Source organism: Drosophila montana, unplaced genomic scaffold, assembly GCF_035044405.1.
Source record: "Drosophila montana isolate Dmon_TW-CO22-7 unplaced genomic scaffold, ASM3504440v1 contig_1417_1, whole genome shotgun sequence".
In the NCBI taxonomy this organism is placed as follows: Eukaryota; Metazoa; Arthropoda; class Insecta; order Diptera; family Drosophilidae; genus Drosophila; species Drosophila montana.
In genome coordinates, this window is record NW_026996370.1 from 441,380 (window position 1) to 467,761 (window position 26,382).

General features: G+C 42.6%; 3 protein-coding genes and 2 long non-coding RNA genes across 7 annotated transcripts in view; 3 read left to right on the top strand and 2 right to left on the bottom strand.

Moving 5' to 3' along the window:
* Nucleotides 1-675: 675 nt before the first annotated feature.
* Nucleotides 676-6,769, bottom strand: LOC135429690 (cationic amino acid transporter 2). 3 transcript variants are annotated; one of them, XM_064684119.1, is made up of 8 exons: nt 6,549-6,769; nt 6,015-6,357; nt 5,017-5,267; nt 4,673-4,957; nt 4,501-4,605; nt 3,634-4,443; nt 3,284-3,559; nt 676-3,187 (listed from the first exon to the last, which is right to left on the bottom strand). In XM_064684119.1, the coding sequence occupies exons 3-8, from the start codon at nt 5,255-5,257 to the stop codon at nt 1,758-1,760; spliced, it is 3,147 nt and encodes a 1,048-aa protein (XP_064540189.1). In that variant the 5' UTR covers nt 5,258-5,267; nt 6,015-6,357; nt 6,549-6,769; the 3' UTR covers nt 676-1,757. The 3 variants fall into 3 exon arrangements, with proteins under 3 accessions (XP_064540189.1, XP_064540182.1, XP_064540199.1); XM_064684112.1 differs by having other exon boundaries at nt 6,015-6,769; XM_064684129.1 differs by having other exon boundaries at nt 676-935; nt 6,015-6,768.
* Nucleotides 6,770-9,125: 2,356 nt separating this feature from the next.
* Best3 (Bestrophin 3) lies at nt 9,126-11,096 on the top strand. Its single transcript, XM_064684144.1, has 3 exons — nt 9,126-9,285; nt 9,348-9,458; nt 9,520-11,096. The coding sequence occupies exons 1-3, from the start codon at nt 9,215-9,217 to the stop codon at nt 10,997-10,999; spliced, it is 1,662 nt and encodes a 553-aa protein (XP_064540214.1). The 5' UTR covers nt 9,126-9,214; the 3' UTR covers nt 11,000-11,096.
* A 636-nt stretch (nt 11,097-11,732) lies between these two features.
* On the top strand, nt 11,733-14,106 carry Best4 (Bestrophin 4). The gene is made up of 6 exons (XM_064684582.1): nt 11,733-11,888; nt 11,956-12,066; nt 12,123-12,873; nt 12,922-13,131; nt 13,514-13,721; nt 13,782-14,106. Exons 1-6 carry the CDS (start codon nt 11,818-11,820, stop codon nt 14,024-14,026), a joined length of 1,596 nt encoding a protein of 531 aa, XP_064540652.1. The 5' UTR covers nt 11,733-11,817; the 3' UTR covers nt 14,027-14,106.
* Nucleotides 14,107-14,195: 89 nt separating this feature from the next.
* On the bottom strand, nt 14,196-14,816 carry LOC135430030 (uncharacterized). The gene is made up of 2 exons (XR_010436519.1): nt 14,676-14,816; nt 14,196-14,434 (listed from the first exon to the last, which is right to left on the bottom strand). It is a non-coding gene; the product is annotated as an uncharacterized LOC135430030 (long non-coding RNA).
* Nucleotides 14,817-16,295: 1,479 nt separating this feature from the next.
* Nucleotides 16,296-26,382, top strand: part of LOC135429684 (uncharacterized) — a 68,923-nt gene continuing 58,836 nt past the window's right edge. Inside the window, exon 1 of the long non-coding RNA XR_010436447.1 lies at nt 16,296-16,415. This is a non-coding gene — a long non-coding RNA (uncharacterized LOC135429684). The remainder of the gene's footprint in view (nt 16,416-26,382) is intronic.

Below are 26,382 nucleotides of genomic sequence, written 5' to 3' on the forward strand. Positions count from 1 at the left end.
GCTGTGGTGAAGGAGGAAGGGATAGAGAGGGGTCACAGGCACGCCCCCAGACAGAAAGATATTCATTCAGTGTATTCAGTGAGTGGTGCCAGCAAATACGATTACAATTTGTTACACTTACACAGCACAAAAATCGAGACCATCCCCCTAAAGAAAAAGGAGCAACAACGCCAAAGAGTCGCCAGTTGTGGTTATACAAATCTGGAATCTTGAATCTGGCCTCATCAACCTGACCAGAGAAATGCCCAGAAAACGAGCGCATAAATCAGGCAGCGCTGCCCCAAATCGATTGGGTGAAAGGGAAGGGCAAAGGCAAAGGCAAAGGAAAGGGCCCGAACGGCCCAGGGGATGTTTCAGTCTAATCAAAATCAATGTCAGGCAAGGGGAATGAACAACTGTACGAGTCTCTTGGCACACGCTCTCTCTCTAGCCGCTCTCCACCTCTCTGCCCTGTAGACGATCAGCGGACATGAATTAATTTATCAAAGTCAGTCAGAAGACAGGGCCTTCGGGAATTAAACGACAATGACGATCCATTCATGACTTATTAATAAACTAACGATCGTCTTGGGCTCTGCGCTCTCCACTCCGGAAGCGGCTGCTGCAGTTGCTCTCGACATTTCCAAATGGATGCCGATCCACTTGGCTATGGAGTAAATAGGTAAAGCGTTTGACTTTTATTAATTACAACTAGATCTTTATTTATAACAACAAATTGTTCACATTTATCAAATTGGCTTAGGACATAATACATAATACATCTATGTATTAATTATCATGTTTCGATTGTGTTCTATTCTTTGCCCTCAGGTTCTTTGATGTTGTTGTTGGGTCTTAAAAGTGTTCAGAATATTTGAGTTTCTGCCAGCCGGCGCGTTGTCTCCGCATTTCTCTATAGCTATTGGGCAGTCCATAGAAAAAGTATATGGATAGACCTGGGTAATTGAAAATCGAACTGATCGGATTAGATTTTTACAATTATAATACTTGGCAGCTATCATGCACATGCAATAGATTTACGTTTATAATACCATTCTTTTAGACTACATTTTTGATCTATTATAATAATTATATGTAGATTGCTTTTTATTGCTTGATTTGGAATAATCCCTGGGAGTGTTTTATCATAATATGTGCGAATAAGTTGTATCGACACTCGTTTCACTAATATTCTTTGGAACATTTGCTTCCCTTATTGTTTTGGTTAATATCACAAGGTTTATAATAAAAACCAGTTTTCTCTAGGAAAAACTAAATCCTAACTCTCATATTCGTTGCTCGATAGGGTTTAATAATCGATTTAAAGGCGTTTCAAGTTCAAGTGTTTAAAATGCTTACTTAGTCTAATTATTGATACAAATATTTTCTTTCTATTGGATACTCTTCATGAGCTAAGCACCCAGTTATTTATTACTAGCCCTCGCGTAATGTATCTACAATTGCTTGCTCTGCATTCAACAGATTTCGAGTGCCTTCCGCTTCAATTAATTGGCCCTGTGGCACAGCCGCAGACCAATAACTTCGCAATTTCAGAATTTTGCAATCGAATTGCACGCGTTTTCCGCTGTAGAACTAAGCACTTATCATCTAGTATTGCCTTCATGTAACTAGCTAACCGTTCTATAGCAACAGGAAATGCAACTACATCTACTACAACATTTGATTACTACAGATTACTAGAGTGTGCAGCAGAAACGGTAGCTACATTTACAGTATGCTACAAAATCGAGAATTTCAACCCTCATCTTTGGCTTGGCTCATTCAATTGGCGTTTCCTCGACGTACACCGATTGCGGCCGACGGCGCATCACCACATCCGCTCCCGGACGTTGTTGGAGGCGATGCGAGGGACCTCGTTGCAATATGGCCTCCAATTTCGCTTTGAATGGCACCGGCTCTGACTCTGCTCCTGCTTCTGCTTCTGATGCGGTTGCGGATACGATGGGCGTGGAGTCAACTGGAGGCTTGACTGCAGTTATCTCCATGTTCTTGGCATCCACCACGAGCTCTCGACTCAAACTGGGTCGCTGTTTGTGCAAACTAATGCTGTTTATGGTCCTATACAAAACCGGATCGAATTTCGGTGCGCGCGGTATGTGGCCAGCTCCAGGCGCTGTGGCCACAGCACCATCCTCATCACCATTGGCATTAGCATTGCGGTTACTGTTGCCATTATTATTATCAGCTTCAGTTGCATTCGCCTCCTCATTGTCCGTTTTTAGTTCTCGGATAGCCTTCAGCAGCAGCAGGCGGACATCGGTTTCACTTTTCGATTGCTTTAGCTGCGGCCTTGCAGGCTTCTCTTTCTCGTCTCCTGTCGCCGCCAGATGCGGCGGCTCTTCGTTTCGCTTGGCTCTGTTCGCATTCGGATTCAATATTAGATGACTTAGTCGATTCTTAAACTTTTCCGAATGCAACGGATCGTCTACGGCAGAGGCAACCGAAGCCTGCGAGGCTATTGAGCCAACGGAAGGAACTCGCTTGAGTTGAGCTCTAAGCAGGGCTGGCGTAAGCTGTGCTTCTTCTGCCTGCTGCTTGTCTGTCTCTAAGCCTATCCTCGCCGCCTGTAGCTGCTCGTAGAAGGCGTCGCTGTCGAATAACTCCTGCAGCATTTCGCTGGCTGCCTGTTTGCACTCCTCGCGCCTGTACAGATCCAAGGATCGCTGACTAGCAACTTCATCATCGCTGCTGCTGCTGTGCACAGTGGCCACAATGGTGGTCTCTATCACACTGGGATACATTTCCGAATCGATGCTAAAGTTACGCGCAAATATATGCTGTTGGTCCAGCTGCTGCTGCTGTGAATCCTCCGCATCTAGCACATCGTCGAGCATCGCTATGACAGAGTGCTCGTCCTCAGCTTCGTTGGCGCTCAGCGTAGTCCTGGAATGTACGCTCTTTGTATCCTCCACATAAAAAATCTTGCCATTGGCATTTTTGTGCTCCTTCAAGTCCTCAAAAACCTCGCTCATATTCTGTATTTGATCCAAGCTGCTGGAATTCCTCACAATTTGCGTTTCATTCGTAAGTGTGCTCTGCTTGGATAGGTAGCCATTGCCATTGCTACCGACCAAGGGTAGTTCCTTGGGCATTTTTAATGCTTGGTAGAACGCAACACGTTCGGGATTACGTTTTTTTGGATCTTTGATGTCATAGAGACACCAGCATGCAATGTATATGGGTATACCTAAGGCATTACGGTTAGTAGTACAATTTTAAGGTAACATGCATTAGTCAAAGGCTACAACATGCAAATTAATAGACAACTGTGCGGGCGACTCACCCACAATCATCCAGACACCAAAGCGTATCCAAGTCCAGCTATCCAGCTGCAGCATGAGATAGATATTAATAAAGATGCTAATCGCCGGCACCACCGGCACAAAGGGCACCCGGAACAGGCGACTCCGTGCCTCACGTGGCTGTAAACAGGTAAGAAACAGCACCACGGCAATCAGCACAATGAATATAATCAGCAGGGTCAAGGCCCAGGGCCGCTCGGAGCTGATGGCGGGATAGGCCTGCATTAGTAGCACTCCAAGACCTAAGGAGAGCAGACCTGCAAATGGCCAAGGTGTTAAAATAAAGTTAACAACGAGAAATAACTGAGGCTCACGCCTCACTTGCACCTACAAAACAGAGTTGTCAGCACGCCCACAATTCTCGTGGAGATCTGATTGGGCTCCGCCACGCGATGCACATTAAAGAGCTGTGTGCACATGGAGCTCCAGGTGAAGCGTACATTTCGCGTCGTCAGCGAGGTCGCCTCGGAGATAGCTGGAGATGACTGCCCCACGTCTTCGCTGTATTCCATGTAACGTAGAATGGTTATGGAAACGGCAACCACGCTATAGGCCAGCAGAGTGCCAATAGATAGCAGGCTAACCAGCTGTGCCAGATCGAATAGACCCGCAAAGAGAGCCGTAAATAGAGCTGCCACAATGGAGCCCGTTACTGGCACCTGAAAACGTGGACTGATCCTGCCCAGAAAGCGAAACAGCAGACCATCCTGTGCCATGGAATACATGACCCTGGGCAGTGGAAACAATGCGCCAAATAGACTGGCCAGCAGGCCCACCAGTCCGCCAATGGTAACAATCCACATGGCCACCGGCCAGCCCACATACTCAAAGGCGTAGGGCAGCGGGGCATTGATATCCTGCGCATAATACGGCAACATTAGCGTCAGCACGGTGGATACGCCAAAGTAGCACAGGAATATGATGAGCAGCGATAGCAGAATGGAGCGTGGTATATTCTTGCGTGGATGCCGCACCTCCTCGCCCGTGGTGGCAATGCAATCGAAGCCCACAAAGCCGAAGAAGCAAGTGGCGGCGCCCTTTAAGGTGCCCTCGAAGCCAAAGGGAAAGAAACCGCCATTTCCTATGTCGGTGCCGTTCGCAACACTCGTAGATGCATCCACAGTCCAGTTGCTGAAATCAGCTAAAAGAAGAGACTATGCATTATTTAGCGGGTAGTAGGAATAGATAAGAGACTCACCTTTAATAGCGCCAGCTATGATGACAAAGCCCAAAATGAAAATATTAACACATGTGACAAAATTGTTGGCCATGGCAGAGGTCTCCACGCCAAAGGCCAAGGCAACTATAAAAAGAGAAATCAGTTTGAAAAGGGATTTAACTTCAACTAAATATCGCTTCGAATAACTCACCGCCAAAGACCACAACCAAGCCAAAGGCGAGGAAATCAAAGTAGCTGCCCAGAAAGCTGACATGCATGGGCGCCACCTCGGCAAAGGTTTCCTTCAGCGTGTCATTAAGCAGCGTGTCCAAATAGAGACTTATGCCGCGACAAACGCTGGCCGTACCAATCACATACTCCAATATCAGATTCCAGCCAATCACAAAGGCCACGAACTCACCAATGCACACATAGCTGTAGACATAGGCGGAACCCGCCTTGGGCACGCGAGCACCGAATTCCGCATAGCAAATACCTGTCAGGAAGATGTATTTAAGAGTATGTCAATTTGAATGGAGCTCGTTTGCCGCTCACCTGCCAGGAGCGAGGCCAGCGCTGCTATGGCAAAGGATATCATTACCGAGGGACCCGCCTGATCCTTGGCTATTTGGCCTGCCAGCACATAAACGCCCGCGCCCAATGTAGAGCCCACGCCCAACGCCGTCAGATCCCACAAGCCCAGGACGCGATTCAGTTTGGTCTCACCCTCGCTGCCATCGGCCGTAAGATGTTTGCGGCGTGTTAGCACCTTCCACGCCGAATATTGCTGAACCATTTCGGTATCTCTGCGAATAAAGGTTCATTAAACCTCGCGTTTCGTTTTGGTTTCTGTGTCTATAAAAAATTCCATCCATCTAAGTCTTAGCTTAGGGTTCATTCATTGCAGTAGCTGTAGCTGCCAAGATCATGCACATTAATTGACATCGCCATACCACATATGCCATGTCCCAGGCGCTTATCAGTCCAGCTTTTTGTTTTTATTATTATTATAAAATGCAGTACAAATTATTGAGCTCAAATTGCAATCATAGACAAGTCGTGGCAAATCAAATCGAGGCTAGGCCATTGTTCCTAGTTCGAACTCAATTGTTTTACTTGAGTCTGATTATTTACTTTTTAACTGTTGACGCTTAGAAGAGAGGCAAGAGAGGTATCCTTTCCCTGGTTTTACTTAATGAAAGTTGATTCTTTGTGGAAATTGGTCTCTTTTATAAGAATCTGTGTTGGGCACGGTTTTGCATTCGTTTTGGGCCTGGTCCTCTTATCCAATGACTAACCCACCTAACTGATAAGCATAGATGCTCAACTATTTGGTTCTAGGCAGTTTATTTACATTTGCGCTTCCTCTTTAAAATTTTATATTCTTGCTTATAAAGATAATTAAGTGGGTCTAGGTGAGGCGGGCAGAATGTCGAATGAAGAGTTATGCGCGTGTGTGTTGGATTTATATAATAGTAGTTATTATAATGAGCATATTTTAAGTGTATATCTAATGATAAATTATTTTCTACATAGTTAATTAGTTGACTTACCAACTTTTAAACAGTTGCCGACTGCTGCAATTGCTGCAAACTCTGTCCAAATATTTGCTTTCTGCCGGCTGAGTCTGAGGGAGGGGCGGGTGTATGGGTGTTACTTCCAAGTATGAGTGCGAATACGAGTATATTCGATACGTATTCACAGTTCGCTGCCGACGACGACAACACAACTGGCAGAGTTCGAGCTCAAAATGCGTCTGGCAGGCGGACGTTGAGTTACAGCCGCGAATTCGAATTGTTCTTTAAGATAAGAAGACAGCAAATAGCACGAGAGAACGAGCGAGAGGGAGACGGAGAGAGCGAGCATCAGATACTGATAAGAGATACAAAAGCGCCGCTAGAAAAGTGAGCAAACGGTAAACAATATGAAAAACTACAAATGCTGCAGGTAAATGCTTGTCAGGGCGAGCGGGCGAGGCGGCAGTTCGAGCGAAATCTGCTTGTAATTAGAGCGCCTATGAAAATTAGCAGGTAAAACAAAAAAAGAAAGGAAAAAGATGCTGTGACTGGTCAGGTTTACGATCTTACGTGCCACAGATATCAACTCTCTCAGCTGTTGTTGTGGCCGGTGCCGCAGCTCGCCCCGCACTGGCAGCCGACTTCGAGTGTCATTTATTGTTATTTATGTTGTTGAGATAAGATTGTTATTTGCCGTATTGAAGGTAGTATTATTTCCGATCTGACGACGACTCGGCCTTAACGCCGACGCGGTTTAATTACTTCGCTCTCACTGCAGCTGTGTACGCGCTCGCGGAATCACGTTAACTGAAACTGAGTGATAATAAACACTTGCCTATATGGCCCACAGCAGCAGTAGCCGCAGCGAATATAATGCAATATCAGTTAGCAGAGAGCGACCGAGAGAGAGAGTGAGAGAGAGAGAGTGAGAGAGCGAGCGGAGAGCAGTCTTAAAGTTAGCTCTTAAATAACACTTCAACTTGCTCGTAAATATTTGTTTTATTTTATTTTATGGGTCAGCTAAAACGAGTTGAATAATATTTATAGATTGCCATCAATTCCCTAATGCAGTTCCAAAAATAGCTAAACTCTGTCCATATATCTTGTTCCATCTATTTCCAAATGTATTTTTATCATCATTTATACAGTAATCTATATTAGATTTCCATTTTGTTTTTCTAAAATTTAATTGATTCACTTTGGCTGCCTAGATAAGACTTGCTGAAGTGCAAAAGGCAATCTTTACATTCACAAGTGTCAAAGACATGCACAATAAGTGATTTTAATTAGTATATACTCTGTGTATGTATGTAATAAAATGTTTAATTTATGAATATACTGATAATAACGAGATACCTAGACAGCATTTCAGTCAGGTCCGGTAATTTCATGTATTACGATTTGTATCAGAAGTGAGAACTTCGACAAATTTAAATTGAATTGTTTTGCAGTTGACGCTTCAAAAACTGACGCAACAAATTAACAACCCCCTTGAGGGGGGACTCACTAACCCATACGTGTGCCTGTATTATTGTTGCTGAAACACTATTACATATATCTCATATGTGTGATAAACGCCTCGCCATTAGCAACTATTAAATTATCTATAAACTGATTACGGGCATTATTAAACCAAGGCGATCTATGGCCGCTCCCGGCCGTTTATGGCTATGCGTCATATGGGATTATACACTGAGCGAATTGATCAAGAAGAAAATCATACGTGTATTTAAAAGTTGTGAATAACAAATTCTTTTAAAACTGCCCTTAAAGAATGCTTGCAATCTTCTTATTTTTGAATCAAATGCCCATTTCATTTAATACAATTAACTTTTTTCGCTAAGTGTATTCGTCACTTTTCGGATTACGCAGTAATAGTCATAGGGCAAACGATCAAAAGGAGCTATAGCATCGACGACACGGGTATGAGTACTCATACTCATAATCGTAATCGAATGTACGCTCCGCTGATAAGATACTCGGAATGCTCTTCACACTTTCACTCAGGGCACATGATACGATTGGGCGTATGCCAAGTGAGGTGGCGAGGGGGTCTAAATCACGCAGCTCACGTTGTGTGGGCATTAAAATTTTACTGCCACCGACTGGCAAAGCTACCTACTAAGTAAATTCCCCCACACACACACACACACACAAGCTCACAAAGCAGCATGTTTTTGGAATTGTGGGGACATGGGAGGGGGGCCATTGGGAGTTTTCGAAGAAAATGTGCGGAAATGCCTAGCACTTGTGGCTGAGATTGCAAATTGGCATTGCGATTGCCTTTGTTGTCGCCAGCAAATAGAAATAATCTAATTTAAATAATTAAGCTCACAAATTAAATGCCTCAAATTGCGTTGCTGAATTCATTTAACGCCAGAATGACAATAAATGAGTTTTACTTCACTTTTTATACCCTAAACCCATTGAAAACGGGTATATTAGTTTTGTGTAAATGTATGAAAGGACGCATGTACCACACCATAAAGTATATAACATATGTATATTCTTGTTTGCCATGTCCGTCGTTCCGTATGCATGAACCGATCGATCTCAGAACCCATAAGAGCTAGAGACCAGGAACATTAAAACGTAGGTCCTCCTAGTGCCCATGCTACGAGTTTGTTTCCGGTAAACGATAACTTGATCCGTTTCCAATCAATTGATAACAACCAATATCGAAATTTGTTCCTTCTGAAAAGAGTTCTTAGTATGGGTGCGAGGTATAAGAGGATGGCAAGCTAGTCGGGCCCTCCCGACTATAGCAATCTTACTTGTTTATGTATGTTTTTTAATAAACGTTTGCATAAATGCAATATATATACATGTATTTAGTCATGCAGTATACATATTTATTAATATATGTCCCTTTACCAGACCAAGCTAAAAAAAAGTATTCTTAAATATTGCCCAACTATGCAATTCTCGTAAGGCCAATTAAGACACATTGGTTTTTATACTTGTTAATAATAAAGAAGAAAATTTAGACTTGGACAAGGGTTATAAGTAGTATTAGTATTAAGTTTTAAGCTTAAAGTTGCAATAGCTTCCGCTGCCTTGACTTTTGCTTAGAATCCAATTTTGGGAATATAACTTAGTAGACCTTCGCTTGCCTCCGTTGAGGAACTTTAGTAGGCCAAGCCACAAGTCATTCATATGTTCAGAAATCCTTAACCAGGTTGATTTCAATTCATTTCGACCTGCTTTGTAGATCGATTTGTAGAACGTGCTGAAACATGACTGTTTCCTATACTGCAGAGGTAGCTACCTGCCGCCGTTTCGGCTGCTTCTGGAAGCTACTGGTCAGGTAAGCCACATCTTGTTGTTAATTGTAAATGCATTGTAATAGCTTTCGAAAGCCACCGCTAGATGGCGTGCAAGCATTTACAAAATAATTTGGGCAGATTTGTTGGCCTTCTTGTTCGCTTTCTATGCCATGGCCTTCATGTATCGCTACTTGCTCGGGGATGAAAACAAACGGTTTGGAAAATCGATCATTCGTTTCGCATGTCCTATAAATCCCGCCCTACCCAATACCCAGCACTTTTGAAAATATTGTGGAATATTGTCGAAGCTATGGAGCTCTAATACCGCTGTCCTTTGTGCTCGGTTTCTATGTGGCCATTATTGTGGAACGCTGGTGGAGTCAGTACATCACGGTGCCCTGGCCGGATCCATTGGCTGTCTATGTGAGTGCCCTGGTGCGTGGTCAGGATGAGCATGGACGACTAATGCGTCGCACCATAATGCGTTATGTTTGCCTCTCTCTGACCATGGTGCTGACTATGATATCGCCGGGAATCAAGCGTAGGTTTCCCACCTATGATTACTTTGTGGAAACGGGCCTGCTCAACAAGAACGAGGCATTAATTATAACAAAAATGGATGAAAAGTTTCCAAAGCATTCCAAGTACTGGATGCCGCTCATGTGGGCCTGCAGCATTATGACGCGTGCCCGTAAGGAGGGACGCATCTGGGATGATTTCTCGCTCAAGTCCATGATCGACGAGCTGAACAAGTTCCGGGCGGGCTGCAACATGCTTACACATTACGATATGATCAGTGTGCCACTTGTTTACACCCAGGTGGTCACACTGGCAGTCTATACATATTTTCTGGCTGCCATTTTCGGTCATCAGTACATCGAAATGAACGAAAAGAAGTACATCGAGTTCAACGAAAAGAATATTGTCAACTATTATTTTCCAGTCTTTAGTACACTTGAGTTCTTCTTTTTCGTCGGCTGGCTTAAGGTTGCCGAGACACTGATTTGTCCCTTCGGCGATGACGATGATGACTTTGAGCTAAACTGGGTAATCGATCGCAATCTGCAGGTTAGCTATTTAATTGTGGACGAGATGCACAACGATCATCCGACCTTGGTCCGAGATCAATACTGGGACGAGGTCTTTCCCAATGAGCTGCCATACGCAGACGAGTCGCAGCGTCACGCGCCGCCCGAAGCATCCACCGCCAAGTTGGACCTGTCCAAAATTACATCCTCACAAATACCGAAGCGTACACCAACTAGTACCAGCGAGCGCGATTTCACTGATTTTGATGGCGAGGATGATGAGTACGTGAAAGGCAACGAGCTGCGTATCAAGTTTGCGTCACGTCGGTTCGATATTCATCGCAGCTCGTCGTCCGTTTCCTTTCTCGATTTTAGTCCCTTGGAACCCATGGATGACGACCAGGACGCCCAAGACGGCCAGGACGAGGGCGACGAAGAGGAGCTTATGTATGACTTGCAGGATGAGCCGTCAACTCGTGAGAGCAGCAAGGATGATTTTGATCGTCTGCGGGAAGAGCGGGAACGCGAACGTCACGCCAGGCAATTGCAGCATGCAGCCATGACCTTTGATCTGCTTAAGGGCGAACTGCATCACCTGTCTGAGTCAGGAAATCAATCAGAAGCAGTCTCGGTACAGTCACCTCCAAGTGACCAGTCCTCTCCCTCACGGAGGGATAGTACAGTGCAAACGGAAAAAAGTTTTGTTACCAAAAAAAGCAAAGAGTAATCACATTTAAAATGTGTTAAGGACCAAGAAACTATAGTACTCCATCAATATCAATAAAGTTTTTTATTAATGTAATAAAAACATAGATATAATCGAATCCGTTTTGATAAAGGCTGAAATTTGGCAGTAAACTGAACTGGTGCGAAGAGCAGAGTACATTTTGTGAGTGCATGGACTGCCTTCCACAAAGTTAGGGCCGGATTGACCGAATTGGTAATGAAGAATAGCTCCTCTAAAGATATTTAGCTCACCTTCATTATAAGGACTGGAAGACAATTCCATTTTCTTAATGAAGTTGTCGGGCAGAATATTCAAATCTGCACTTTTTAAATAAAACGAGAAAGGACATCTTTGGCGTGTCATAAATTTAATGCCCTTCTCAAGATTTTGTGAGACTATTGAAATAATCTTGAGAAGCAGAATACAAGAACCTCCCTTTCAACCGATCGTTCCTGTCAGCTATACGATATAGTGGTCCGTATATGTATTGCCTGCAACAGAAAGACGAACCTATGAACCTATCAAGACGATAGCCTTAAGACTGAGAGACTAGTTTGCATGCATTGAAAGATACAGACGGGCAGAGGAACGGACGGACAGACATGGCTATATTAACTCGGTTCTTGATGCTGATCTAGAGTCAATATACTTTATGTCTGCTGCAATCGTAGAAAAATATATTATATTTATTTAAACGGAATATTTGTTCAGAAAACGTATCGTATACGGCAGGCGTAGACATATTTCTCAGTTTGCTAAAGTAACTTGCCTGAAATATTGTTGGTTGATTTCAGTTGCTAACTTGATCGGGTTCAGTCATGACGGTCACCTACACAGCTAACGTCGCTACCTCGAGGGTTATTAGTAACTTTTTGCGCTTATTATTCAGGTATATTCTTGTTAGGCTGTGCTGTGTTAAAAAGTGGGCTTAACCCTAAGTTTCGTGTCTGTCACAGATGGCGCGGCAGCATTTACAAGCTGGTCTGGCTGGACTTGCTTGTGTTTCTGTTCATATATCTCTTATTGGCAGTATGCTACCGGACGGCAATGAATGACACGGCACGCAGGTGAGTACTTACCATAATCATCTGGCACTAACCAGCGCTCACCTCCTCGTCTTTAGAGGCTTTGAGTGTGTAGTTTTGTATTGTAATAGCCATGCCACACTCATACCGTTGTCATTTGTGCTGGGCTTCTTTGTGTCGATTGTAATGAATCGTTGGTGGGCTCAGTATACGACAATACCGTGGCCGGATTCGATAGCGACGCTCGTTAGCTCCAGCGTGCATGGCTTCGATGACCGTGCTCGGGCCATGCGGCGCACAATCCTGCGCTATGTGTGTCTGTGTCAAGTGATTGTGTTCACAATGATATCGCCCAGTGTTAAGATGCGTTTCCCCACCTACGATCAAATCATTGATGCGGGACTGCTGCAGGAGAACGAAAAGGATATCATTGAGACGCTGGATCTTCAATTTCCGTACTATCCGAAGCACTGGATGCCGATTGTCTGGGCGGCCAGCATTGTGATGCGTGCCCGTAGAGAGAATAAGATACGGGATGATTATGCGGTCAAAACGATTATCGACGAGCTGAACCGCTTCCGCGGCTTGTGCGGATTCCTGCTGTACTACGATTGGGTCAGCGTACCTTTGGTTTACACTCAGGTGGTCACACTGGCCACATATACGTTCTTCCTATGCAGAGTCATTGGCCAGCAGTGGATAGACAATCCGCAAAGTCGCACCGTCAAGAATAGGATCGACCAATACTTTCCCATATTGACAGTTCTGGAGTTTTTCTTCTACATGGGTTGGCTGAAGGTGGCCGAGTCCTTGATTAATCCCTTTGGCGATGATGATGATGACTTCGAGGTAAATAACCGAAAGCCTTAGTACATTGTATTAACAAGTGGCTCGCAGCTCAACTGGATGATTGATCGTAATCTGACCGTATCCTATTTGATTGTGGATGAAATGCATCAGGAGCATCCGGAGCTGCTCAAGGATCAGTACTGGGATGAAGTGTTTCCCAACGAGCTACACTATGCCGACGAGTCACAGCGGCCAGCACCACCGGAGCATTCCACGGCCAAATTGGTTCAATCGAAATCGGCGCGCAGTAACGTACCAGTAAGATAGTTGGGGTCTTCACAGTTGTCTGTCTGGCTGCATAGAGTAGATTTTGGTAGATGCTCTCTAGGTTCCAGCCTGATGGAACTTTTGTGAGTATACGAGTGGCTTTTCCGAGTTAAATCGAGTCCTTGGAGACATTTTCAAAAGTGGCCTCTTTCATTTTTTCCAATCACTTGGTATTTTTCGAAACGAAATTTAACACGATCCTTGCATATCTAGACTGGGCTCTGTTCCAGAGAATAAGAGAGTGTATTGTTTAGTTCTACCAAAACAAAGTCCACCGAGTCGACTTTATGCAGCTTTGCAAGCAACTGTGAATACCCTAATTATAATTAAGGCATTCATTTGATAATACACACAACATTGCTGTCACTTTTAGTCTGTTAGGTCGTCTGAATCCTATAAGCCGGAGCCGGTGTTCTTTTTGCCGCACTCGAGTAGTTTCACTACGCACACCAGTTCCATGAACTGGTCCACCTCAGGCATAACAATCGGCGACGAAATCGGCGACTCGTTATTTAGACACAAGCGCTACGAACGATTAAGACGCAGGCACGAATCCGACGAGGGACAAAGTAGTACTAGTTGTAAGTGTTCAGTGAAACCTCACAGCAATCGAGTGTAAAGTATATTCGTGATGTCCGCAGTGAACTTCGAGGAGCTGATCGAGCAGCGCAACCGTGAGAGACGTGAAAGGTTGCGCCATCGTTTCCTCAATATGCGCAACAATCAGAGACCTGCTTCGACCGGGCGTTACGTAGTTACGGTCTTACGTCCGCCATCGCCGCGTAGCAGTCAGCATTCGAATGCAGCGGAGGGGGAGGAGGAGGAGGAGGAAGTGATGGAGCCAGAGACAGATGTGCCCAATAATAAGCCAGATAAATATGAGTAAAATTGCATAATAATTGTTGAGCAAATATTCAACTATTAAAGAGCTATTGGAAGTCGAGAATATAAAATGGGATTAAAGTATTATTTATTGCATTTTTCATTTGTTTCCGTGATTTTCGCACTGGGGCACAATCCTTAACACACTCGCTACTATTCACATTTCAGTGGCAAAAATTGTCACTGATGGGTTAACTTATCCAGTTTTTTTTTTTTTAATCAAGGGGAACTTTTGGCTTATGACAAAAATAACAAGTGATGTGGCTCATTGTTTGCATTATCACATCCGAACATCTGAAAATCTGACACGACGCGTGTTTTTATTTTCTTCTTTTTTTTTTTTTTGCACTTTTCCCGGCCTCAATGAAAACTCATAAAAACAGCAGCTGCTGTATGCTGTGTGGGCGTATGGCTGGTAAATAAAAAATTAAATAAATTGCAATGACAGTCGCTATTTATGAAAGTTTCAAAATTGTATTATTTTTAATGCGCGCTTGTAATGTGGTTGAATGCGGTTCGATTCAGTTCGCCATTTAACTCATTTGGGTGTTGACTTGTTTTTAACTGTTTTTTTTTTTTGTTTTTTTGTAGCTGCTGCTTTTTACATTTTTGTATATTTATCTGCTCGTTGTTTTTTACGCCAATATACATACATATAACCGTGCCAATCAGTCAATTTTTAATAATTGCACGACGATGTGTACATTGTCAGTAGACCACAGGCAAAACGAGAAAAGATATTCCACTAAGAGATTTCCAAAGCTGACTAAAAGATGCTCTAAGGAAGAAAAAATATATATGCATGTATATTTTTTTATATTTGTAAATAATATTGAGACGAATCATTTAAATGCGGGCTTAAACTGTTTATAGGGCTTAAATGAAATGAAAAATATAGAGATGATGAGTGAAAATGAACTTCGAAATTGTTTTGAGATGGTTTTTTAATGGTCTTTTTGGTGTTCATTGTGAATTGCTTAAATCATTTTGCTATAAATGTATATTTTTGAAACTTTAACAAAAAATGATGGAATTTATGTGCCTAACCATAAAGAACTTCATTTTAAAGTAGCCCAATTGCTTGCTAGCGATCAATTGAATAAGATCATTTAATATTTGTTCTGTTCTAATGTGCACATTATTTTATATATCAAGACAGTGTTCTGGCTGTTACATATCCCCTCAGCTATTGCATATGCCCCTCGACTTGGTCAGTTAATGGTTGTGAGGACATAAATATATTTCATATTTGCGCATCGCGTAGCTATGTTTTGTCCGTGTCACGTGGCTGTGCTGATTGATGACATGGTGGCCACTTGGCAACAAGCGATTGAGGACTGCACTTGCTGAAGGATGGGAATGTGAGTGCTGCTGGCGGTCCTGATGCGGCAGGGGCGGCGGCGGCAGGGGCGACGGCGGCGGCTGGTGTCAAACAAAAAAGGGGTTAATTTAATTTCGCGCACGAACGCATTTGTCCATAATTGGCAATTAGCACTGGCCATTGGCATAGCCAGCAACATGGCCTGCCAACATATATACGCACACATACCAACACACACACACACACGTTGGCCAACTTACAGCGCGGTCTGCGTTTGCATTTTGCATTTGACCAGCGGCAACAAATATTTGCCCGTGTGTTCGTTTTATGGATCCTGAATCCTTGCACTGTTTGTTGCCTTTTTTGTGAGCGATTTTTAAAAAATTGTTCGAATTATTGAGGCGTTGAAACAATAATCATCGCCTCGCCTCGCCCCGCCTCGTTTCGCATTGCGCCGTATCGAATATTTATTGCCTGATTGCAGCTGCTGCTCGGCCACGTTAATTGCAACAGCCATGCAAAATAGGTTTAATACCAACTGTTTTTGGCCTGGGCAGGGGAAGGTATGTGGCCTTTGGGATGCGATTTTGAACTCATTTTTCACACAATTTTTCAAAGTCACTTTGGTAATTTGATGACACCTCTGGGAAGGCGCATTTCACCCGAGTAAATGCTAACTATTTGCTACCTTAGGGCAATTTATAACAGGGGTTGCTTCGCTTTTGGCAGCAATATTCAACAAGCTATAATAGCTTAAAAAAAAAAAAACTGGGTTTTATTTTCGGGAACATGCAGGATCTCAAGGCATGCTCGCAATTGTCTTTTAAACCATTTTTTAAAGTCGTTCAGTACATAAATATATTTAATTAATTTACTAGAATATTCTTAAATTTATATACAATTTAAATGTTACATTATATTCTAAGAATTTATTTTTAATTTCTGTTTATCTGCAGCAAATCTTGAACAACATTTTTGAAAGTAACGTGATAAAGATGTCAAGGATATACAAGGATATACTTGTCACATTGCTGACACGTGCGAAACTTGTAATCTCTACAGCTCTCCAAAGGTGAGTCCGTTTTTATTTCTTTGAGAAAATCAAATCACCTTATAAAGTCCCATTTTTGTTTGCGCCTATCTCAAATCTAAGATAAATCAGTTTAGAGTGCATTGGATTGTCCTTCCAAATAAATTTAACCCCAAACAGCCCATATCCTTGGCCGGTTTGTGAAAAGCGCATTAGTCGCTGGCAACGACACCGCCGGACATTATCGTAAGCATCTTTGACTTTCATCCCGGCTAATGCTAATGTCCTTTCGCTCAATCTCCATCTCTGTCTTTGTCCCTGTCTCTGCTCAGCTCTGGCTACCTTTTTGGGCAGCCGATTTTGTTGTTACAAGGCTAATTATGTGACAGCCTATTAGCAACTCGATAAATATGTGCCCGGCGGAGAGTCGAGTGCAAATAGACCCATTCCAATGGAGCTATTTTCATACTTTTTTTTTGTTCTGTCCAGCGAAAAGTTTGCTTTATGGCGCCTCCCCTTCACCTTCAGCTCGTGCACACCGCCCGTTCGTTTTGGGCCTCATTCATTAGATATGCGAACCCTGCTCCCGGGCTGATTATGACAAAGCACTTTTACCCAATTGGGTAAATTAGGTGGAAACTGAAAACTAAATGAAACGGAACTGGGCATACGCCCACTTTGCCCGGTCGCCAGTCGCTCTAATTTCGAGAGAAAGAGAGAAAAAATAAGAAAAAAAGAAAATTCCGTTGCCTCTCTGACGTGCTTTTTGCCGTGCAACATCAGAGCTTGGAACTGGAAACTCGGACCCGTAGCAATTATTCTGCATTAACAAAAGGGTTTAACATTTGGCGTTTTAGCCAGTTTCAAGCGAAGCGACGTCCGGCAACGTTTAACAACAACAAGCCGCACATTATGGGGCGCCGAAAGCAGAAGAAGGCGAAAGTGAGGGTGAGGTGGGATGGGATGAGGATGGCGATGGGGATGGGGATGGGGATATTTGTCCTGGGGGCTTGTATGCATTGTAATTCATTCGTTACGTAGCGTTTGTGACTTTTTTTGCAGTTGTTGTGCGGTTGCAGCGTCGACGATAAATTGTTGTAATTAATTTTTATTTAACTGTGAAAATGGAAACTTTTTTTGTGTAACATTTTCAGAATTGGCTTAAAATGTAAATTATTATTGCGGCCAGAGAATTCTGTGCGTCATGTTATGGAGGCAGGGGCAAAAGCCAGATGCGCATTGTGTGCGGATTTTGGTTGGTTGGAACGTGTGTTCCATCTATTAATTAAGCTGTGTGGGTGTGTGGGTGTGTGGGTGTGCAGGACCCCCTTCTGAGCTTGTGCCGAGGTGGGGGGTCTCGTGATGATGCTGCTGTGCTGTAAGTGATAATTACAAGTTAGCAACTTTTACACTCAATTGTCACAATTAGAGGGCTGCAGTCAAGATGAGGCAGTGGCCCAAGAGTAATTACAATTACAGGCAGACAACACAGCAAAACAAAATTGCAGTCGCAAGTTCTTTATTAGTTTTTGTGTGTTGTCAAGTGTTTGGAGCAGTTCGTTTGCACAAATTTACCAAACACAAACGCTTTTCTAATGCCCAGTCCCAGCCATAGTCAAGAATATTGTTTGGCCAACAAACTTTAACGTCTCAAATCCTTTAATTTAAAACAGCTAGATTTGCTTGGCGTTAGCTCTTGCTCTCGCTCTCGCTCGTTGGCTCTTTCGCTCCCGCTGCCCAGTGCAAATATCGCTCTGTAATGTGGGCAAACTTTTGTCTAAGTATTACCAATAAAATTGATGGAGAAATAGTCAGAAACTATTTGGTCGTAGATAAAAAACTTTTTTCCCCTCGAAAGTGTGGGGCAAAACAACAAATTCCTGCCAGCAATAGCTTGGTTTACTTATATTAAAATTCCCAAAAAGCTAGAACAAAAAATAAGAGTGCTCTAGTCGGATGCGTTCGACTAGGAGTTACCCTGCAGCCTGCGCCGTGCTACAAACATTCTAGCTCTTTGTCCTTTCGTCGGTGTTTGTTGTCCGATCTTTATGAAATGTACAGTGCATAAATGTAGCTGCCTAACGTGTGTATATACCGAATCGCAAAACTAGAACTTCCAAATAATGTTTGGTTCATGTTGCTTATATTTAAACCAAGTGTAACAATTAATTTTAAGAGATAGTTGGGAAATGGGACGAGATATCGACAAGCTCCGAGAGGGACGTATTCACACAGACAGTCAGACAGACAGACATAGCTTATTCCACACAGCTCGTCGTCCTGATCAAGAAAATATATAACAAGACTATGTATTCTGTCTGTCACATACATTGGCATAAAAACATGATACCCTCTTTACAAATTTTCAATGAGTTCAGGGTATAAAAATGAAAGCTAAAGCGAGCTTAAGAAAAACAAGCGCAAAATAAGTGCAAGTGAACTAAAAGTGAAGCTAACTGAAAACTGAACTGAAAACGATTTTTGAGCAGCCAAAAAGGGGTTCAAATTTTAAGTAAGTGTTTGGCTTTGGCTCTGCAATGCCACAAAAGGGATCCAAAACTCCTTGCACACAACTTTATGCCAAACTCATGAGTTTCAAAGTGGGAAACTCCAAAGCATTGGAATGTTGCAGAAGCAGCAGCAGCAGCAGCGGTAGATGAGGCAGGAACATGAGCTAAGGGCACAAAATGAATGAATAAATGAATGAATGGATAGCTGAATGAATTGGAGTTGGGAAACACTAAAGTTGCCCAACTAGAATGGAATTCATAATTGCTGCAGCTGAGCAGATTCCTGTGCACGAGGGAAACGGTCAGCGCCAACAACTGAAAATTAAATTTACCTTATTTAATTTATATTAAATAAATACTTTAACCGGCACTCTAAAGATTAACAAATAAGCAAATTTGAAATACGCGAAAATTCTTAAATATTTTTTTCTTATTTTAATTCAACACAATATACACCTTAAATTGTAAAATCGCATTTACTTCGCCCACTTGTTCGGGATCTAATCAACATTTTTGTTAAGAGCTCGCAGCGTGTTTTGAAAACTTTGCTCAAATTCTAGGCCAATTATTGACACATTTGGCAAGACGCCGCGAAAGTTGCCTAAAAGCTACTTCCACAGAGTAAAAGAAAGAAAAAAAAAGTACGAAGAAAATCATATAAAAACCAATCAAAGTTTCAAACAGTTTCGAACAGGTGTTTTGCCAAAGCATAACACCCTGTACCTGTGCTAAATCAGACGCCCCTCGCTCCCTCGCCCCTCATTTACCTTGGTTGTCCACCATTCATGCGAAAACACGCACAACTTTTAGCTACTTGTAATTAGCTTTTCTTGTTCGATTCGCTGGCAGCCGCAACTTGAACCACACAGCCCCAAAAGCGACAGTTCCTAAAACGCTTAACACGCAGGCCTTGTTCAAACGGATCCCCTCCCTGCCGCCCCCCCCTTCACTATGCGTCCCTTCATCCTTCGTCCTGCAGTGGTAGCAACACATTTTTGCGTGCCTCGGCAGCAAGCGAAATTTGTTCTTACGCTCTGAAAGATTTAACTTTTTGATTGAGAAAACATCATTAACGCACGTAAAAGGCCAACTATTTACGGCTTGGTAAGTGTGCGCGTGTGTGTGTGTGTGTGAGTGTCTAGGTTAAAAGTTTTTGGTTTTTCTGGTGCTAAAAATCAAATAGGGGAAAGCATTGCTAAGGAGAAGAACGTTCCACGAAACTTTCTAATCACATTTACCGCAATTACTAACAAGGTTTTTTGTTGACTGCGGTGGGTATTTGCGGCTCTTGTTGGGTTCTTCTACATTTCACTGGGAAGGGGATGATGCGGTGCTTTTGAGGTTTTCTGTCGGTATACGCATCTATTTTTAGTACAAGGCAAATTAAATAATTTAATTAATTATACAATTTTTGCTTCAATTTGCGTCGTTAAGCAGTCAAGCTTGGCATTTAACCACATCAGGCTTTGATATAAACACCAAATTAATCGCTGCAAATAAGAGAGGAATACCAAGAAATGAAATGTATTTAATTTTTAAGAAAGTCCTCTAATTGTTATTTCTTGTTTTCAAACCATTTGCACCACATTTAAAGCAAGTTCTCGCTTATATTTGCACCACCGTGAGCCTCTAGAGAAGTAAACGAACCTCATCACAGATGCACCCTTAAATGTATCGTGAAAAATAGTGCATAATCAATTAAACCCTATCGTCAGGGTTAGGTTAGGCCGCAAACAAAAGTGAATTCTCTGTCCATTCATAGGGAGCCCGAAACATTTAAATTGAGCTAATTCAACCCTAACAAATTGATAATACATTATCTACGCAAGCGGGATCTATGCAGGCTCTACTTTAAAAGGATCGTTCACATGCTCCATCAAAGTCAGGCCCATTGCTGCTGCTGCTGCTGCTGCTACCTGAATGCCAAATTATTTATATCGCACTTAAATTGCCAATAAATAGAAATTTAGGATCTTTTGTTGTGCGGCAGCTCAAAAGGGGTGAACATGTCGTCGACAGCTGCGCTCAACGCAATTTACAATTTTTTATAGAGCTGCCGAAGCATAAAGTCGTCGATCGAGACGCTTCCTACTTATAAGTAGGTACTCAGGTTCTAGATCCTAAGTAAATAACAATTGAGTTTGCGCAAAAAAAAAGGAGAAAAGTGAGAGGAGAAAAGGCAACAATCTTAATCTTAAAGCAATTAATGCCCGAACGCTAATGATAGGGGCGGGTCTTAGGCGACCAGGCGGCACAGCATAACAATGATAATCCCAAAAATATGAAGGGAAAAGATGTGCTTGGTACTTACGGACATAGTCGTATTTGGGCATTTATTTTTGTGGACACAGGACCGCTAAACAAGTGCCCGGGATTATGGTCAAATCGAAAACTTTCAAAACATTTTAAATGCCTCGGCGGACTGCCAGCTGTGTCGCCTCCATCAACAGGCCCAGCTTCAGTCTCCAGTCTCTGTTTATTTGCGGCTCTGTTGCTCACACGGATCAGGAGGCGTGGTTGGCAGGGTACGAGGCACGCCACGCTTAACAATATTTCAAGCGCCAAAGTTTTCTTATGGCTTGTGCGCCACACAATGTGCCGAAGAAGAAAAAAATAGAAAGGAAGAATATGGAGGCCAACGAAAAGAAAACTCGACGGGCTAAATGTGATGAAGGAAATTCAGGCAAACTCCTACGAGTACTCGCCGAGCCATGCCCCAACAACAAGCAGACAGCAACAACAACAACAAATTGCAGCAGAGTTTTATTAAAACCTATATTGAGGGTCTATAGATTCGACGTATGGACGGGCAACACGCCTATTTTACCTATTTACCAAAGTATTTTATCAAACTAAAATAATGAATATGCACATTACGTAAATCTTTTGTACAAGAACTCAATATTCATTGATATACTGAGAATATTTCTTTAAAAAAGATATATATATATATATGAAGAACTGATATACTTTATTGAATTGGATCACATATATTATATGAATATTATTTAAATATTCATTCATATATAGAGAATTTTAATATTTATAAGCTGAACTGATCTGCTTTATCTGATTGGGCCATAAATTATTTAAATTTAAATCAAAAAATATTTATATCAAATATATATACTATGTTATTCTTGCATTTGTAGAGCATTTCCACTTCGACTTGATACGTTATGTAAGGTCTTCAAATAGAATTCATGCACACACACACACCCACACACCCACTCACACACATTTAGCCATTCACATATTCGTCAGTAGAGCCAAAAAAAAAAAAAGAAGAAAAACGAAAAGAAAAGGGAAAAATTTGCTCGCTTCGTTTTCTGCTTGAATTACAAATTGCAACATCAAAAGTTTGACGTTCTTCGTTCGGTTTGCCACACCCCCGTTCCCCTCCCTGATCCCATGGTCCGCCCCCGTTGCCCACGACGCGCGCCGCTTGTCTTGGTCCCCTCTGCAGGCTCTACTTGGGTTCCTGTTGCTGTTAACAATGCTTTTCGGTTTTTCTCCTAGTTGCTCCTGTTCCCAGCTCCCAGTTCCCAGTTGCCAGTTGCCATTGCTGATAGCTGTTGCTGTTGCTTTTGCCGAAAGGAAAGCAATTTTCCAGCAATATGTTCTACGTATTAGAATTTTGTTTACACTCGAAATGGAAAACATGTTGTGCAATGCAACTTGTACATGAGAGTGTGTGTGCGCGTGTGTATTCAAGTGTGTGTGTATGTGTGTCGCTCATTTGTTTACTTTGAAATCGAGTTGTCAAACTGCTTTCCCCATATGAGTTTAGCATTTTTAAATGCATTTTCATGCCATGCATTCCCCAAAAAGTTGCGGCCAGCCCACAATCTCGCATCCGTCTTCCGCCCATTCCAGTCCGCAATATGCCCCTTCGGTCATATGCTAATTACTTTCGACAGCAGCTGTTGTAATAACTCAGCCATAAACTGCTCAATGTATACACTAAAAATTATGCATAATTATTTCAAAGCATTTTCATTAATTAGCTAGCGATGTTGCTGTTGCTCCTGTTGCTTTTGCGTTTGCTTTTGCTCCTGTTGTTGTTGCTGTTGCAGCGCTTCCTGCCAATTTTTGGCTGTGTGTGTGTGTGTGTGTGTGTGTGTGAGGTTAATGTAGGTCGCTAGGTGGCGCCACCGCACAGATTTCGACAATTTAACACCTTCATTATTAATTGAAGATGGACTTAAACCTGGTAAAATGCCCGCCCTACGCCCGCACTTCAGGCTTTTATTATAGCGCACAATTTACGCCAAGTTAAACAGGGTAAAAAATTTTACGTTTTGGCAAAACTTTGTGCTGAAAGCTTCTCCCACAACTTTTGGAATATTAATGATGATTTGCTGCCAGCGAACAGAAAGAGAGAGGCTGCGAATTTTCGTAGTATTATTATGGAGCTGGGCTTAACAGCTATGTGATACGGTATGCGAGAGATAGATTTCGGAACTAACTAAAGATTAGTCTCGAATAAGGTCCTAGGCCTTAATAACAATTTAATAAGAATTAAGCCTGATAGACTAATAAACAAATGTTAACCGCTTCCTCTTTAGTCGATCTCTAAGTGGTAGGAAATGGTGGTTAAAGTTTAGGAGAAACTCGCATCCAAGTCAATAATATAAGCGTACTTTGCAAATGTAGATTCGTAAGTGTGTGTGGTTTAATGTTTGATCAGGGAAGTCGACGGTTCAAATCAACAGCGTGTGCTATTTTTTATATTAACTTGTTTAATTTGATTCATAGACAACTGAAATACAACGCTTCAATATGAGCTTGCTATCATAATGTTTTGTGGCTTAGGTGTCTGATCGTCGCTGGTTCAAATCAAGCATATCATTTTGTATTTTTGCTTAGTTAATTTGTTTCACAAACGCGTGCTGAAAATACAATTTAATATCTCCCTGAAATTGAAACTTACTGCCAAAGCTTCTTCTTCTTGGAAATTCTTAGAAGACTATAAGATATTTCCCAAAATTAATTAAAAAGTGTTTGCAGGATAAGGGTATCATGTTTAGTGCTTAGAGTTTGGCTTTTCTTGATGTTTTTCTGTTATGTTTGCGGGGTCGTTGTTATTGCTGTCGATGCTGCTGCACATGGAAAAACGAGTAGGGAAAATTATCAAGGAGTTTTCGCTTCGTTTTGGCCCATGGCTTATTAATGCAGCTGGAGGCACGTCGATTGGCATTTGCGTTTGCTCTTGTTGTTGCTTATATTAGAGTTCAACAGGGCGTGCGCTGGCTTGAGATTTATGCTGATATGCTCGCCCACTTATATAGCAAATTCAAGAGCTCCTAATTGCCATAAAGGTTCCGACGATGGCCGATTGAATGCTTCTAATTGTGTGAGTGAGAGAGAGAGAACGAGAGAGGGAGCGAGCGAGAGAGAGGAACAAAGAACTTGTATAATTGATTGGGTGGCTATTGGAATGATGGATGCTTCATTTGTTGCTCAGTTGTTCATAAGCAGACTGTCATTTGTTACCTCAATTGATGCAGTTCAGGCTTACACAGAGTTGCTTATATTATTGGCTTACCGACTGTTCAACTTGGTTAGAAATGGCCAAATGAAGCAAATTAAGTACGTATATATTGGTATAGGTCTTTATTGTAACTGGGATTAAGTTAAATTAGGTGAAAGCCTTGCCTGGTGTCATTTATTATTAGAATTTGGTAATGAAGCCGAATCAATTTGGCATATAATATATGACGTATACAGAATATCAGGGTGTTTTTTGTGAAAGATGGTGCTCAAGTCTGGACAATTAAAGTATGTGTGAGATACTTGAAAGGCAAGAGATTTGCCATTTGCCTGCATCCTGTCGCAGTTCCATGCTTCTCTCCACACACATATGACAATGCATGGCGTCTGGCCTGTTGTGTGCGAACGTCTGAGAAGTGTGTCTGTGATTGCTATTGAGTTTTGGGATGACAGGGCGTCTAAAGCTGGCAGCAGCAGCCATAACAGCAGCAATAGCAGTCGGGACTGCAACACCAACAGCAGCAGCGAAATCAAATTTCCAACGCGCACTTTGAAAAATCAAATACAACAACGGCCAGAGGGGCTAGAGGGGGTAGACGGACAGATAGGGCATGGCCCAAAGTATGAAGTATTTGCCAAAATACAGAAAAATTGGAATAAAATGAGAGAAAAAGAAGGCACCGAAATGGGCACAATGCAGCGCAAAAGGATTCGGCAGCGAGAAAAGCTCGTGAATGGCATTTCCCTGCATTGTGCAAAATAAAGAAGAAGACGAAGAAGACGAAATAGCGAGAAAAATTTCGATTTCGGGGCAAGCCAAGTGCCAGATGATTGAAGGAAGCTGCCTGTCGTTCGCACCCTCCCCCCCTCCCCACTACCTTCCCCTACCCCGTCCCATTTCGTACACGTAGCTGGCCAAAGGCAACTTACATGTTTGCTAACAAACAAATGCACACATCAGGAGCAGGAGTCGCGCCAGGAGACAGACACACACACACACACACACACATATTCAATATGAGCGCAAACAACGTTGGAAAGCAAAGCAAATAGAAAAATTTGCTGCAGCTCGAGAGGACGAAGGACAAACGTCGACGATGTTTGACATATTTGCTTTGACAGTTCCAAGTGCACATTTTAGCCACGCTGTTGCCGCTCCTTTTGCTCGTGCACCGCCATCTTCTACTTCTGCTTCTGCTGCTGCTTGTGCTTCTTCTTCTACTACTACTGCCACTGCCTTTACATCCTTTTGCCATTTTGTGCGCCTTTTTCTGCATTGCAAATGCTTCTTTCAGTCCTTGGTCCTCGCCGCCTGATATGGAAATGGCCACTTAAATGGCCAGAGGGTCTGCCGTCTGATGCCCTCTGATGTCGTCTGCTGTCAGTTGACTGCCTTCAGCATTTGCTTCTAATAAATATTAATGCAAATTAATCCAATTAAACTGGCGTCAAAATTGTAAAAGACCTTATGATATATACGACTGTACCTAGTATCCCTCGCCTGCCTACCATACCGCACATATAGTAGCCATATTCAGAAGCATTGCGTGCAGTTGGTGGTTGCTCTCTGCTAATTTGACAGATGTTGCAGGGGTTGCTCTATGCCCCAACAGCAATAGCAGCAGCAGCAGCAACAACAAACAAACAAATAAAGACAGGGGCAGAGGCAGAGGCAGAGGCAGACACAACAAATACCCATGGGATTGTCTTAATCAAATTTATGAAACGCTAATGAGCAAAGTCGCCCAGGAATGAGAAATCCGAATGCAGTCGCAGCGTTTAATCAATGCAGTGAAAGCAAGACAGAGTGGAGAAATGGAGAGATTATAGCCATATAATACACCAAACAGGAGCTTAGCATTATTGTAAATATATTCGGCAAGTCGGGGCTGTAATATGTCAATGTATCAAAATTAAAACGGTAAGGCCTTGGGGATATACTTGACAAACAGGCAAATGAGTTTGATTAGCCACGAGCTGTTCATGGAGAGCTTTATAAATGCGTT

Bases quoted from the DNA above. Each gene is read 5' to 3' on its own strand.
- LOC135429690 (XM_064684119.1), bottom strand. From the start codon at position 5,257: ATGGTTCAGCAATATTCGGCGTGGAAGGTGCTAACACGCCGCAAACAT. The intron at 4,444-4,500 runs GTGAGTCTCTTA...CTCTTCTTTTAG, and splicing joins CATAGCTGGCGCTATTAAAG to CTGATTTCAGCAACTGGACT. The intron at 3,188-3,283 runs GTGAGTCGCCCG...GTAATGCCTTAG, and splicing joins TGGTGTCTGGATGATTGTGG to GTATACCCATATACATTGCA.
- Best3 (XM_064684144.1), top strand. From the start codon at position 9,215: ATGACTGTTTCCTATACTGCAGAGGTAGCTACCTGCCGCCGTTTCGGC. The intron at 9,286-9,347 runs GTAAGCCACATC...AGCCACCGCTAG, and splicing joins TTCTGGAAGCTACTGGTCAG to ATGGCGTGCAAGCATTTACA. The intron at 9,459-9,519 runs GTTTGGAAAATC...CCCAATACCCAG, and splicing joins CTCGGGGATGAAAACAAACG to CACTTTTGAAAATATTGTGG.
- Best4 (XM_064684582.1), top strand. From the start codon at position 11,818: ATGACGGTCACCTACACAGCTAACGTCGCTACCTCGAGGGTTATTAGT. The intron at 11,889-11,955 runs GTATATTCTTGT...TGTCTGTCACAG, and splicing joins TTTTTGCGCTTATTATTCAG to ATGGCGCGGCAGCATTTACA. The intron at 13,132-13,513 runs GTAAGATAGTTG...TGTCACTTTTAG, and splicing joins CGGCGCGCAGTAACGTACCA to TCTGTTAGGTCGTCTGAATC.